The sequence below is a fragment of the Gymnogyps californianus genome, chromosome Z (assembly GCF_018139145.2).
Source record: "Gymnogyps californianus isolate 813 chromosome Z, ASM1813914v2, whole genome shotgun sequence".
In the NCBI taxonomy this organism is placed as follows: domain Eukaryota; kingdom Metazoa; phylum Chordata; class Aves; order Accipitriformes; family Cathartidae; genus Gymnogyps; species Gymnogyps californianus.
In genome coordinates this window covers 54,018,626-54,034,649 of record NC_059500.1, presented here as the reverse complement: position 1 = coordinate 54,034,649, position 16,024 = coordinate 54,018,626, and the positions used below count along the sequence as shown (strand labels likewise).

Genomic DNA, 16,024 nt, shown 5'->3' with positions numbered 1-16,024 from the left:
GTAAAGCACGAACTTTACATCTTACATATTGTTGACAGAGGTAGTGAGAACTCTTTTAAATATGATGTTTCTAGTGATGTGGTGGTTATTTTCTTCTAAGAAACATGAATTCCTTGATGGGTTAAGAGAAATGCATTTTTTTTCTGTACTTGAACACTTGTTACCTGTGTGCTGCCTTTGCAGCTGAGAGCACAAATCTTCTCATTTAAAGGTGGTTGGCTCTGTGAATAAGGCATAGGGAATCCATATGCCCCCTAGATCAGGGCCCAAGGAATGTAGTGAGTGATACTTGCACCTAGAAATTCAGATTTGTATGTCTGTGATACACTAGCTCTGTGTGTTGCTTAGTTTGGGAAATAAAATTATGCCCTTTTCTCTTGGTGATGGTGTCTTTTTTTTCTTTTTTTTTTCTTTTCCCCAGAATTACCATCATGATAGCATAGTTTTATCCTCCTGTATGTGTAATTGAATATTTTTGTATGTCACATGGCTCATGAAGTTAATGTTTTCCTCCTTTAATGTGTTTAGCCTTTTTTTCTGCTGATTTAACTGTTGTGATCCACTTCTGTAGCACAAGTCATCTTTAGCCCACTTAAATGTGTAGTCATACACTCATCCTTTCCTCAGTAATTGTAGTTAGGAGCAGAAAATTTAAAAAAATCATGTTCGAAACAGCTCTTTTATGATAAGGCAACATAGTTCAATATAAACAAAAGCTGTTGAAAATTGCACTTTAAGAATGTAACACACATCTGCCTGTGCAAAACAATAAACATATTTTTAAGTTAAACAGTAACATTTTCATGTTCAATATCTTTATTAACTGTTCAGTGTCTTCATCAATGACATACAGTGGGATTGAGTGCACCCTCAGCAAGTTTGGGGATGACACCAAGCTGAGTAGTGCAGCTCATGGGCTTGAGCGAAGGGATGCTATCCAGAGGGACCTTGACAGGCTTGAGAAGTGGGCCCATGTGAACCTCATGAAGTTCAACAAGGCCAAGTGCAAGGTCTGCACCTGGGTTGGGGCAATCCCCAGTATCAATATAGACTGGGAGATGAATGGATTGAGAGCAGCCCTGCAGAGCAGGACCTGGGGATATGGGCAGACAAAAAATGAGACCTGAGCTGGCAATGTGTGCTTGCAGCCCAGAAAGCCAATTGTATCATATAAAAAGAAGCATGGGCAGCAGGTCTAGGGAGGTAATTCTCCTCCTCTGCTCTGCTCTTGTGAGACCCCTCTTGGAGTCCTGCGTCCAGCTCTGGGGTCCCCAGCACAAGGAAGACGTGGACCGGTTAGAACAAGTCCAGAGGAGGGCCACAAAAATGATCAGAGGGCTGGAACAGCTCTCCTATGAAGAAAGGCTGAGAGAGTTGAATTTGTTCAGCCTGGAGAAAAGAAGGCCCTGGGGAGACCTCATTGTGGCCCAAACCATTCCGTGATTCTAAAAAATCAAATCTTTATAACTGATGTCTTGTTTAGACCTATTCTGCATTTTCAGAATATGAAATGTGGAATTCCAGGTGGTAGTTACTTGGAATCAGTTTTAATAAAAGCAAGCCTTATAGACTGTGGTCAAAGCTTTTATCATAAGCATGGATTATACTGATTAAAATTATGATGGAGTCACAGAAGAGCAAAAACATTCTTCAACTGACTTTTGGAATATGCTGTCAATCTTGGGGTTTGTGGGGGTTTTTTTAACTTTTTTTTTTTTTTTTGCAGTATCAAATGTACCTGTGGTTACATGTTGAGTTATTAGTCTCTTCTTTTCTTTGATTACAGTTATCAGAGAGGATTTTTAGCTTGAGTTCTTTATGAATAGACTGAAATGATTAATCTGAAAGGAGGTGGTCTTGGAAGTCCTGGCATTCGTAGATACAAAACAAGTCTAGTTACTTAGAGTCTCACCTCAGTTAGCACATTTTCTTTTAAGTGTCTGCTTAAGACTAAAACTCAGCTGAAAGGTGCTATTCCTACCCTTCTCTTCAACAGTGCCAGTTTGTGACCTAGCTGGTTGTTTTGTCTTGTAAATTCTCAGTGCAATCTTTGCTTTTAAACTGGGAATATAATGAGTTGCACAGATGTCATTAGAGGGATTATTTTGGCTTTCGGGTTTAACTAGCATGTTTCAAATGGACAGGTGAGCACACACTGTCTAAAATCCGGTGAGAGGTAATAAATCCTCTAGTTGGACTCGCAATTAATATCTTTGTTTTTCCTGTCATAGTGTCTGTTATTTTTCAGATTAGGGCTATGTAGTAAATCAAGAAGACACTCAACTTTTAGTAAACCTTCTAAGCCATTCTCTTGTCCTGAGCTGTTAATGTTTTTCCTGTGTCAGAACAGTACTGTCATTAAACAGGAGTATTACAAGCAAAATCAAATACAGTTAGTCAAGAAGTACTCCTTACATTTCTTTTAGGCAAATGCTCTGAACAGAACCAAAACGAACAATGGCCTGTCTTACAATGACAAATATGGAAGGTACAGCAACTTCTACTGTCCACCAGAATGGTGACATCCATGGCAATACCAGTGCACCGAAGCAGACAGAACCATTGCTTCAAGTATACCTTTATCATTCACCTGGGAAGACAGGAGGAGATTACCTTCAATTTCCAGCTGGAGATTATGTTGCAGAAGAGATTTGTGCTGTTGCCTGTAAAGCATGTGGTAAGTATATACATAACAGTTTTCCTAATGAAGGAGTGAAATTCAACTTAATGCAAGAAAGTTTTTAATAATCCAGAGCTCATCAAAATGGTGGCATTTTAACTGAAATGCTAATCTCTCTGTTCTTTCAGAAGTAATTAGCACCGGGCTGCAAAACTATTCCTGTAGGAATGGTTGTGAAACTGAGATTATAATCGGGTGACTGCCATCTTTTTTCAAATAATTTGAGGGTATACTATCCTCTACCTGGAATTCTACTTTCATTGAGCTGAGATGTAGTTTGGATAGTTCAATCACAGCAGGAGCTGGAAATAGCTTGAATTACTTTCTGATGCAACCCTGCAAAACAGATTGGTCCTGGAAGTTATGTATATATTGTACATTATACATGCTTAATCACTTTGCAGATGGAAACTGTTCTGTTAGATATAACATGACTGCTTGTGTGTGTGTGGTTAATGATTTTCATCATCATTTAGGTAATAAAGTGAGTAAATGACACAGTAGTATATTTGAAATAAATAAATACACCAAACATGTTTATATCTAAGAATGCCTTTGAATTGTTACATTTACCCAGAGTGTAACATGAACAGGTGCTGAGACCTGTAGTTAAATAATTCAAGCATGCATTTTTTGCGTGCGTCTTTCTTTCACTGCAAAAGTACGCTAAATTTACGAATTTGTGAATTAAATTAGTTCCAATAAACTTCGGATATTAAAGCGACTGTCTTTTTGTTGCTCGTGCACATGTGCACACACACATATGTACACAGCGTCTCTCCATATCTTCTTTTGGGCTGTCAGTGGTGCAAGGCTGGATTTGTCTTTTAGCTTTCCAAGTGCCGCATTTCAGGTGCAGTTGAATTTAAAAGAAAGGCTCGTAATTCCAAATCTTTCTTTTCCAGTGGGTCGCAAATATGAGGCTGCTGACTCTGACTGTAAATTTTATTATGTCCAAACATCTTTTGTGATTTTTTTGTCTTTTGATTGCTATACTGGTTTTAAATACAGTTTTAATGACTTTACTTTTGGGAGGGATCTGTCATTTTTTTCTGTGCTGTTGAATGTCTTGTACTGACTGAGTTGCATGCTGTGAGTTGGTAATTTGCTTGTATATGCTAGTTTCACAAAGATTCTTCTGGGTGTAAGCCCCATTGTTCCTTGGAGTTCTTCAGGCGTGGCAGAGTCTGACTAAGATCCGAGTTTGTAGAGTTGCTCTTCATGTAATATGAGAACTTTAGGCAGATAAGTATATATCATGAGTTCAGCAGGAGCACTGCCTGGGATTCATACTGGGAGACCATGAGGAAGTAATATGGTATTCAGAGGTTTGCAGAGTTTTAGCTGTGTGAGATTCCACTGCTCTAATGACACAGATTTTTCAGTTACTGTTCTAATGAGTCAGTTAGTTAAAGCTCATCTTCCAGAAAATCTCCCAACCGAGTCTGAATTCACTGAAATAGTAACTACCTTGGTAGTTTGATTAGCCGTTTCTACACTGTTATTGCTGGTCTGTCCACTTTTTTCTTCCTTTTTCTCTGGTTTGAATTTTCCTTGCTTTAGTTTTCAAGTGTTTGTTCAAGGTATGTTTTGCTTCTCCTTTCCCCATCACCAACCCTAGGGAGATACTTACGTGCCATAATCAAATTATCTTTAGGTCTTGTTTCTGATAAAACTTAAATTGACTGATTTCTTCAACTTGAATGTTGTAACTGTTTTAATTTTTTGGCTGTCTTCTGCACTATCTCCAATTTCCCAGGAAAATGTGCAGCACAGGCCATGTATGATATTATTCTTACCCACATCACAAACGTACAAAATCCGGTTCCTGCTAATCCACAAACCAGTTAGTCTTGTTTCCCATGACATCATCTGAAGACTTCATACTCATACTGAGGTTTTGTTGGACCTCACCGATCCTTCTCAAGGCTTCTAGCTTTCTGGGGTACCAGTTTCTGTTTTGCTCGTATGGCTAGTACCTAGCTCCTAGATGTATCCTTTTATACTTGACTGTTTTAAAAATAATTTTGTATGAATAGTACTCCTTATCAAGTTTTTTTTATATTTTTCTATTGTTTCAGCATTCTTCACCAGGGTTTCTAAAGTATATCAGTAGTGATTTATACTTACTTGTATAAATAAAATGTTTTATCATGTTGAGCCTTTATCCTTGTAGAGCTGAGGTAGACAAAGTCCTCTGAAGAGTGACTTCTGCCTGGCAGCTACTATGGCAGTATTATGCAGCCTTTTTCTCAAAGGAATTTATAACTTCATTTCTTTCTAAATTGGTGGAAAAGACTGAAATGGCAGCAGGTTTTTGTTCTCTTTCATAACGTTTGTTAGTGTTTAAATCACAAGGTACCACTTCTTATTATTTTCTGTTTTTTCTAGGAGGTTTTGTGGTTGTATGGCAGAACATGTAGGTCTGCAAAGCCTATACAGTCAAATAATGTTTATGTTGGCAAGACTAGTCTTTTGGGCGTTAGCTATGAATCAGAATACTTCATAAAGAAGAGAGTGATTCAGGTAGTAAGCATGTCCGAAATATAACAAACTTGGTAATTGTTGATGAACTTTCTCTGTGTTTTGAGCAATTGTTACATCTCTTGATAGCAGAGCTGGTTACATCAAAGTATGACTGTTATTGGTGGCAAGCAGGACCGGATCTAGGCAAACGTCAGCAGTCACAGAGACAGTCTTGTTATGTACCTTTTACACAGTTCAAACAATTGAAGGTTTTCTAGTCTGTGCTGACTTGACTTTAGATCTGTTGTATATGGCATGTATTGAGTATATAAATAGTAGTCTGTCTAAATATTATTCTGTGGTTGCATGCCAGTTTGAAGCATGCATGCAGAAGCTAAGCCTTTTCTTATTTTATTTAAAAACAACTTTCCATTTTGGAAAAATATAGTAAATAATGAAACTTTTTGTGGGTTCATATTTTTATATGGAAAACTGTCTGAACATGAAACTGAATATCACATTTTCTAACCAGAAATGCAAGAATAAGTGAAGTGTCTTGAAATTAAATTGACTAGTCAGTGTTGTAGTTCAGCTCTGGTATGTTAACTAGTGTGTTAATTGCCATGTAAAAAATTATAAATGCCACACCAAAAACAAGGGAAGTCTTTGCTCTCAGCCTAAGAGAGAAAGTGGTATTAGAGGAACTAACTGATGGTGGAAATGAAATATGATGGAGAAATTGTTCTTGAGGTTACAGAATCGTTGTGTTAGAGTGTCTTCTAAATTCAGTATCAGAGACTTGTTTTCCCAAATCATGATTTTAAACCCATTCATTTTCTCCACTCTCTCAAATAATCTTAAATGAAATTTCTCTTTTAAGCTGTTTTTAATGTGCTTACAATCAGTTTATAAAACTGTCGAGCAGTCAAGGCCATTTGAACACAAGTTGTAGTAATGGTTCAGGAAAGCCACCAGAGTTGGTGCAAGAGTGTGATAATACGAGCTTGATGAGATATTTTACAGAATAAATAAATGTGATTGTTTACAGAATAATTATAAACTTTGTTCATAATTTTTGTTTTACTCAAAGTGTAAATTATGAAAAAAACCCCTAGAAATCTGTGTTTAAAAATTAGCAGATGTAATCGAAAATAACATGAACTGCATTTTCTTGTGGTGTAGGTAAATCAGATACAGACTGCTAGGAAGATCTGAAGTCTTTGAATTTGAATCTTGGATGTATTTATTTATATACAGAAAGAAGGATGTTTTGTATACTATATTAGTGTAACTACACTATACCAATAATTTTGCAGTAAGATAATGCCCAGTCTCTTGTAAGTGAATTTAAGAGTTTTTATCATCAGATAAAGTAATTTAAAAAAAAAAAAGAAAGAAAAAAACAACCAACCAAAAAACCCAAAGAAACCCCAAAAAACCAAACAACTGTGTACTGTACACTGCAAGTTACAAGAATAATACTTTATACACAAGACCAATATTACATGGAAAAATAATTTAATTTTTAAACTAACGATTTGTTGATTTATTCCATTAGCTGAATAATCTGAGTAAAAAATATATGCATCACTTGTATGTGTAATCCAAATTGTTACTGAATTAAAGTTAACAAAGTGAAGATATTTTTATATTACACTAGATAAGTGAGTTTGTAAATCACAGTTAAAACAGTTAGAATTATAAGCAAAGCATTACTTAGGTGTTAGCTAAATAAATTTGTGCCATGTTCTTGAAAATCTTAATAAACTAGTAGCAAAATATGCAGAGCTAGTGACTTTAAATGTCACTATAACATTTAAATAGCACACTGAAAAATGTTTTGGCAAAGTCAACCAAGGACCATACTTTTGTTTAGCATCTTGCATTTCTTTCATGGCTTGTGCCCCTGGTGTATATGAACCCTAAATTTCTGTAGGACATAGCTGACTCTATCTACTTTCTGACAGGCTTTTGTTCTGATTTCCCCCCTCCCCTTCTGTTAGGATCGTTAAACCCTGAAATCTTAAGTTTTTAATGGAACTAGAGTCCCAAGAGGGAGCCAGTTTGATAATCCTGACTGGGTTGCTGAGTTACAGACAGCTAACAGTTAACAAAAGACCTTGAATTTGTTGGCTTCTGTGTTCACCCCAGCCGCCCAGCACCACCACCACCCCACCCCCCCCAAGGTGAGGAATGAATTAGTCAGAACTCTGGGAAAATCTGTTTTGCCAAGAAAGGAAACATGTGCTTTGATTAACTACTCAGAAAACATTTTGTTGTCAGGATAGTGACGTTGAATGTGGTGTCAGAGTTCGGTATGCCTGCAGTTTGTATGAAAGATGAGGGTAAGATATTATTTTTATGTAAGAAAAGCCAAGCAATTTTCCATCTGGTATGTGCAAGACTTCGTAAGTTTTAGATAGTTTACTTGACAGTTGTGTGTGAGAACTGACTAATGATTGTATTGGACTGTGAAAATTCGAGATTTTTAAATTGTTTTTAATCATTAACTCCATGCAACTAATTGCTTTCATCTGTATATGTCAAGTGACTTATTTATATGCTTGAATTGACAGTGTCATAAGACATTATTTCTACTGTAGACTACGCATGGCTTCTACATTTCATAGTGGTGTCATGGCTTTTTGTGTTTTACAGTTTCTGGTTTTTATTTTTTCTTTACAGAGGGACATTACCTAATGAAAACATACTGTATGGGTGAAAGGGTACCTAATGCCGACAAGGAGGAAATATAGAAAAACTGTGTTTCCTTAGCTGCTTCAGGGTAAATGAAGTAGTGTGACTTGTCTGGATGTGGAGCTCTAAAATTGTAATGAGGAAAGGAAGAAACTACTCTGTAAATCATTCTTTTTTTAGACTTGAGGTAGAAGTTTGAGGAATGAACTTCTTCTGTGTTACAGTCTTTCATGATGTTACTTGACAGTCTAGCCTTATTTAGCCTTATGTACTAAATAAAATACTTGCCAAGAGATAGTAATGTCTTTATCTTTGTAATAGTCCAGAAAATTTATTTAATAACCCTTGATGGAGAAGCAAAGTGGAGAACAATTCTGCTTCATTATGTCTGAGTCACTGTCTCCTCTCCTAATTAATCATTGATTGATTTGATAGCATGGTTAGTGCAGTGCAGAAATCCAGGGGAGGTTTTTTAGTACCTGTTGTGAACAGCTTTTCTGATTTTACTTGTGTTGAAAATACATTTCTCAAGTTCTCACTATTGTTGACATGTCTAGGCTTCATCAGAAGACTTTGATTCCCCACCCCCCCACACCTCCACCGCCACCCCCAGTCTTTTGGTTTTCATTGTTTCTGGAGAAAACACTTAAATACTGCAGTTATCATTCACTTGAAAAGTCCCTGCAATTAATAATGCTGGTAAGAATTACATGAAAAGAGACGTTTATGGCCTCTCCACTTTTGTGGTCAATTTTCAAGACTCTAATAAGGGGATTTGCTCTATTTGTATAATCGTTGAACTTCTTCAAGTGTAGCAATATTCTGGCACAAATGCATAATTCTTAAGGGGCAGAAAAAAGGAAAAAGACAAAAACTGTAACTCCTTTTCTTGAAAAACATGTATGATCTATATCTCATTGAGCACTGGCAGTGAATGCTAAAGTATGAGGGACGGATGAGTGCACAGTTTACTTTTCATACATAGGAAGACAGCTAAGAGGATTTTTTGGATTTTTTTTTTTTGTTAATGCCAACATTTCTGATTTGTAGGGGGAATTCCAAAGTCATATTCCTTGCTTAGTTAAAGTGTCAGAATCGCAATGATATGATCTGGATTGAAATATCTGTGGGGTTTTTGGTTTGGTTTGGTTTTTTTGAGAGGCGGGGGGTGGTGGTGGTGATGTCTGTAATGTATTTGGTGAAATACAGCAGCTTAAGATTTGAATGCAAGAATGTGACTTGGGAATTTTTTCTTGTTCAGTGTGCTTACGTGGGATTGTTAGTAGTTAAGGGAAATGTATTAGTGAGACTAGGTAAACATTCAGCATTGCCTTGAATGGTGTTTAGCATCTGGCTAGAATCCTGAAATAGGCTGGTGATTCACATGCATTACACTGTAATTGATCTGAAATTATTTGGATACAGACACCACACAGCCTTAAAACTGCTAAGTCAGTTGTTACTGCTTTATAGACAACTGATCTGTAATGTAATCTATTTGATCCCACTTCATACATGAAATGAGAACCATGTTTGGTTGCATGGGATAGATTTCTTTTTAACTCCATAAAATGGAGTTGGTTTGATATTTCTCAGAACTCTGATGAATCAAATATGTCTTACTGCACCATAAATTTGCAGCATGTAGATTTACAGCCAGTCCTTCAGTTACTAATCCCTTCAGGGTTATTCCTTTGAGGGTTTTGTTTAGTTTTGGTTTCTCTTTGGTTACTTTGTGTAATGCTTTCCATTTCTGTAGTTTCCTGTAAGTCTATGACTCCTTTTCAGAGAAAATCATGTGTTAGGACCTGTAGTTCTGGTATATTTTGGTGAGCTTTAGTTTAAAGAAGTGTCAGATGATTAGCCTATAGATTTCAGCAGTTTAATCTGACATCTGCACAACAGACCTCTTGTTCTTAGCCCTCTTACTGGCTCCCTACAGAGACAAACCCCATTTTGTAGTGAATTTAAGCTAGTTGTTATTTAGGACTGAATTACTTTTTGTTCCACATGCTTATGCAGTTTTATATGTGGATTTGATTAGTTGTTTCTAACTGATTGTCTTACATGCACTTTAGATGTGATGAAAGAAATTTGAGTCTGCCCCCTTCAGTAGTTACCTAGATGTTATTCAGAACAGAAAGAAAGAAAGAAGGGATTTTTTTTTTTCTCCTGGTTTCTTGTGTGAATTTCAATGATTTCATTCTAAGTCTTTGGGCAGGGTTGTGGGTACTTTGCCTTTTGCCAGAATTCTTTTGTCTCTTAACATCATTTTAAGTTACTTTTGTTGTCTTTATCTGTCATTTTTTCAATATTTTTTGCCTTCTTCCCCCAAAGTGTCTTGCTTTAATGTAAACATAGTTTTCTTTCATTATGAGCTACTGTGACTTTCACACTGTAATTTTCATCCTACGCCCTGACCTCTAGACCTGTATCTCTTCATGTCTTCAAAATATGTTTGTCAGTGGTTGAAGTTCATCCTTTTGTGCTGTCAATTCTCAGGCATTTAACCTGTTTTCCGAATTGTAGCACTGGCATTGCATGGATGCATAACACTACAGTATAGTACAATGCTGTGGCATCTGTCTTATGTGTACTTTCAGCTGGGAGCCCCAAAGCCAAATTGAAATTCTGGTGCTGCTGAAGAGTCAGTGCTCAGCTGATTTCCGTAGTTTGTGATTAAGTAGGATTGCTTGTCAGTTCTCATTAAAACAAACCTGAATTGTTGAGGGGAAAAAAATATTTTCCAATTTTGTTTAATTAACAATATATGTTTGGTTCTGTTCTTAACTGAGCTATTAAAATGTAAATGGCAGGTGGTTGTCCTAGTCACGATGACTTCCTTTGTATTGCTTTACTTCTAATTTTTCATTGGTGTAAAATCTTAAGATCAATGCCTAGATCTGTTTTTGGAAAAGGTAAGGAAAAAGGTAATGTACTGTTGTTAGCTGTTACTAAACTGAGGCTAAGAAGACATTGTATTAAATGCCATACAGAGAAAATCTTGTAATCTAACACTGAAGTATAAGATAACAGGTGAACACAGTCTGCAGTCAGAGAACATAAAGGAAGAATGAGAAAATAAACCAGCAAAAATAGTCTGCAGGTTATGGGGTGATGATTGCAATGCTGTTGACAGTGATAGAGCAGTGCAATGAATAGTTGGAGAACATGTGCCAATCTGCTACTTGTAACCGACAATATTTTTTTTTAATAAGGTTGATTCTTTGTGAAAACAATTTCCTATAAATGTTTGCTTCTCTGTTCTTTGCTTAGGTATCATGCCAGTGTATCATAACATGTTTGCACTCATGAGTGAAACAGAGAGAATGTGGTATCCCCCAAATCACATCTTCCATGTAGATGAAGCAACCAGACTCATCCTAATTTACCGGATAAGGTAATCTAAATCAAATGTTACGCATTTTTCATGGTAAAACAAAACTATGTGAGAAAACACAACCAAAACAAGATACTTAGTTGAACCATAGTTTCTCTAAGAAGTTATGGACAGATTGTTGGTGATATCTGGATAAGAGCTAGATAAAAGAATCAAAATTACTGGAGCAGGTTTGAATAACATATTTTATCGATTGTCTATATAACATATGTTTGCCATGTCAGATTGAAGAAACAAACAATAAAAAAATATAGCAGAAGTAAAAATAGTATTTTTCTTAATAATGATACATTTCATCTCCTCTGTGCTTGCTTGTTTGAATTAGTGGCAGTTCTGAAATGCAGAGTAATTATCCTGTGTAGTCAGGCAAATGTCTGCAACAGAACCATTTTTCTCTAACCTGATTTTTGAATGTGGACATCTAAAGCTACAGTCACAGTTTTCCTTGTTTATTTACATTGCATAATGTGGCCTGAGTGTTTCTTTGGGAACTGTTTCAAAGGAAACTGGAAAACAGTAACACAAAATTCTCTATATTCTGATTAGTGAGGATAACTTTGCAGTGCTCCTCATTGTTACCAGTACAGCTTATCACCCTCCTTAAATGTTGTAGCACTTTAAGACACCAAGAACTGGATCCAAAGCCTTCCATTGACTAACTGGGGCTTCATATTGGTCCTCCAAACCAGCCAGCACTAATTACATGTTCATGAAAGCAATGATGTCTGGCGTTGGTAAGCGAAAGTATCTATTTATTGGTGTTTGCTTAACTATTTCCTAACAGGTTTTATTTTCCCCACTGGTATTGCAATGGCACCAACAGAGCATATCGGTATGGCATTCTTCGAGGTGCAGAAAGCCCTGTTCTTGATGATCTTGTCATGTCTTACCTATTTGCACAGGTATGCTTTGCTTGATTATTTTTTAATGCAGATTGGTAAAGATTGTTAGTATTTATTCCCTTTCACGTCTTCTGATGGTAACTGTGTAGGCTCCTTTGACAGCTTGAAGCCCACTCAAGATGAAAGTTAAATTCCATGTCATGTTGTGTATTTGGAGAGATGAAGCTCAAATGGCAGTTGTGGGGAGAGCAGTGAGAGTGTGTAGCTCCTTTCTTGTGCCACTACCATGTGGAAGTCTTTCAGTGTGACTTTCATTTTGGACTGACACAATGTAGAACGACAGCCTTCCCATATAGACCTTTTTGAGTTTTGAAATGAAAACATTTTGAAAACCGTGTTTCTAAGCATAATGGTAGCTGGTATCCATTATGAACATGTGCAGCTTTTTGTGGATGAAGGGTTCATTCAGAAGAATGCAGTCTTTAAAAAAAAAACAAACAAAAACCAAACAAACAAAAAAACCCCAAACAAAAAAAAAATGCCCACACCCCAAAAAACTTTTATTGATGAGCAGCAGTGCTATGGTTTTAATTTGCTTTCTTGCATTCTTCTTTCTCAGTGGCGAGATGATTTTTTGGATGGATGGGTACAGATGCCTGTTACTCATGAAACGCAAGAAGAATGCCTTGGAATGGCTGTTCTGGATATGATGAGAGTGGCCAAAGAAAAGGACCAAACCCCACTGGCTATTTACAATTCAGTCAGGTGACTCCATACTTCATAACTCTATCACACCTATCTGATATCCAAAACCAGTATTTTTGCACATTAGCATCTGGGAGGAGATGTTCAGCTGTTGGCAATTGATTTATTCTAGCATAATGATTCCATAAACTTACCTATAGTGTAAACTAGAAATTAATAGAAAGCTTGTATCATGATGGCCATTCATGTTTTTGGGTACATGGATTTGGTTCTCTTAATCAGAGGTAAGGCAACAGCTACTGATGTGGGAAAAGATGTAACCAATAATTTGAGTTAGGAGAGACCTCTGGAATTCATCAGATCTAAGCCCCTGTTCAGATCAGGGCCAACTTCAAAGTTTAGATGAAGTTACTTAGGGCCTCGTCCAGTCAAGTTCTGAAAACATCCAGGGATGGAGATTCCACCATATCTCTGGGCAGTTTTGTCCTGTGTATGATCACCCTCATTGAGGAAGATTTTCTCCATATCTAATCAGTCTCCTCTGTGACACTGATTATCCTCTGTTGCCTCTTGTCCTTTCACTGTGCATGTCTGAGAAGAGTGTAATTCAGTCTTCTCCATAACGATCTGTTACTTGAAGACAATTAGTAGAACACCCTACTTGAGCCTTCTTTTCTCCAGGCTGAACAAATCTTGCTCCCTTATGCCTCTTCTGTTGTGTTATGTGCTCCAGGCTCCTAACTGTCTTCAGCAGAATCTCTGCTAAACTTGCTTGAGTTTATCAGTTCACTTTGGTTTATCAACCTAATCAGTTTCCACTCCAGCTGAGTTAATTCTGTCCCTGCTTAGTACTTAATGCTTGATATTTGTCTTTTAATGAAACCTAGCAGGAGGAGTAAAAAACAGAATGAGACAACAAATTGGCCAGCTCATTGCAGGTGACAAACTACTCTTTTGCCCCTTGATATAGAATATGGACTGTGATACAGTAACTTCAGTGAGAACCAACCACAGTGTTGTATTCTACCACCTATATTTTCAGCCAGGAAATCTGTCTTCCATCTGTGTAGTTGCCTCTATCCATGCAGTATCCTCTTTCCAACTTCCACACCAAACAAAGCAATGGTGTAACTTCTGCTGCCTTACCTCAAAACTTCAGGAATGACTAGAACAGACATGTCTGGATTTATGGAAAATACATTATGTAATATATGTTGAAACTGAGTGAGGGGGAAAAAAGGAAAATGGAAGAAGAGACAGGGCTGTATTTGAAAGAACATACTACAGATGGAAGAAAGGATCCTTGTTATCCTACAGTTTAAAGAATAAGGTTACATTTAGAGGAAAACATATTTTCGTGTTGACTTGTCTAGCACAGAACTAATTATCTTTGCTGGATTTAATGGATAAAATTAGCTTTTTTTTTTTTTTTGCTGGTTATGTATTCACAGCTACAAAATGTTTTTGCCTAAATGTGTGCGAGCAAAAATCCAAGACTACCACATTTTGACACGAAAAAGAATAAGGTACAGGTTCCGCAAATTTATACAACAGTTTGGCCAATGCAAAGCTACTGCCAGAAACTTGAAACTTAAGTATCTCATAAATCTGGAAACCCTTCAGTCTGCCTTCTATTCAGAGGTTTTTGAAGTAAAAGAACCTGGTGGAGATCCTTCTGGAGAGGAAAGTTTTGCAACCATTGTAATAACTGGAAATGGTGGAATTCAGTGCTCAAGAGGAAAACTTAAAGACTGTGAGACACTGGCAGAGCAGGTAATTTCTTTTATTATTTTAGTAATTGTGCAGTTTGTCATGTAACAGAGTGATTAGCTTATGTTAGAAGTTCTGATTTACCCCAGGTGAATTTGGTAGGTAAATTTTACTTCACAGTGATGATACAATTTCTGTATTGCTGAGGCTCACAGAAACGTACTGACTTAAACAGTGCAGGATTTTAAAATTAGTTTTTTATTGAAGTATTAGAAGAAAGTCAGTACTCAAACATGTAATACTTCTGTGCTTGACAAATGAAAAATTCAGTGTTGGGCCTTCATTACTGTAAAAAAAAATCAATGTGGAAAAGTAATGACCCTGCCCCCAGGTATAGGTAAAATGCACAAATTCCTCAAATTCTCTTTGAAAGCAGGGTTTTAAGGACTCCAGAAACCAGGTAAATTTCCCTATCCCTCTTTCATGCTGCAGTTAGACTCCTACCTAGTGTCTGAGCTAGCAAATTTAAAGTAACATTTCTGTAACTGCGGAGTCCATATACTCTTTGTTCAGGAATTAGATGCTAAATGGTTCCACTAAGTGGTAGTAATCATGTGCTGTTGCATTTTTATTTATCCACATTATTTCTTTTGTGTGTGATTTCCGAGCATGATCATTCATTTTGCCGAATTTACCAGTCTGATACAAACTCATAGCAGTATACATTGAGAGTGTGGGAATTTTCCAAAGGTAAAATTAAAGGCAAAGTGAAGCACATGTCAGTTTTCCAAAATAATTGCATCCGTTAGTTTGGTAGTTTTGATGCATAATATGTAGCAGTCAAGACCACACTACAAAAGGTGGTATTTTTACAGTGTGCTGTAATAATTTGTAAAAATGCTATTTTTTTGGTAATAGTTACCAAAAAAAAATAATGATTACATACCCAGATTTTTTAAGTGTGGTGTTCTTAGAATATTTGTAGATTGACATTAGCACATTCATAGTTGCTATGTATCAGCCCTCTGCCTTAAGTTGCCTGTAAGTGCCAGTTGCTCTGGCAGCAGCTAACATAAATGTCAGGTTTTGCAATTTCTAGTTTCAGGTGTACAGAATTTATGCCTACTATGCTGTTCGGGCCTGGCAACCAAGCCTTTAGTAAGAGTAGTGTTAAAACTGATCATATTTCCTATGGAGATTGCAAATTATTTTTTCATAGTTAATGATGTTGTCCTCCCACTTATTGACAGAGACACAGTGTAGGCTGCGTGTATTTTCACTGGTACAGAAACTGTTTATGAAATCGGTTATGAAAACTTAGTAAATTAATCAGGCTGCTTGTAAATGTGATCATAACTCTTGTTTCAGCAAACTATACTGATGAATTTTTATTAAGATACTGAATTGAAACAAATTTTTATTTTTTTGAAGGCAGGAATGATGTATGTGGGGTAGATTGTGAAGAAATTTGTTTTGCCAGTTCACATTTCCAACAACCAGATGAACAAATAGAGCTTCAGGGAC

At 36.7% G+C, this 16,024-nt stretch overlaps 1 protein-coding gene across 2 annotated transcripts in view; it reads left to right on the top strand.

The window, feature by feature from the left end:
- Positions 1 to 16,024, top strand: part of JAK2 (Janus kinase 2) — a 62,573-nt gene that overhangs the window by 12,126 nt on the left and 34,423 nt on the right. For both annotated transcript variants that reach the window (XM_050913249.1, XM_050913250.1), the window contains exons 3-7: positions 2,427 to 2,677; positions 11,120 to 11,243; positions 12,028 to 12,145; positions 12,705 to 12,850; positions 14,242 to 14,563. In XM_050913249.1, the coding sequence (XP_050769206.1) occupies positions 2,458 to 2,677; positions 11,120 to 11,243; positions 12,028 to 12,145; positions 12,705 to 12,850; positions 14,242 to 14,563 (930 nt within the window). In that variant the 5' untranslated portion in view covers positions 2,427 to 2,457. The remainder of the gene's footprint in view (positions 1 to 2,426; positions 2,678 to 11,119; positions 11,244 to 12,027; positions 12,146 to 12,704; positions 12,851 to 14,241; positions 14,564 to 16,024) is intronic.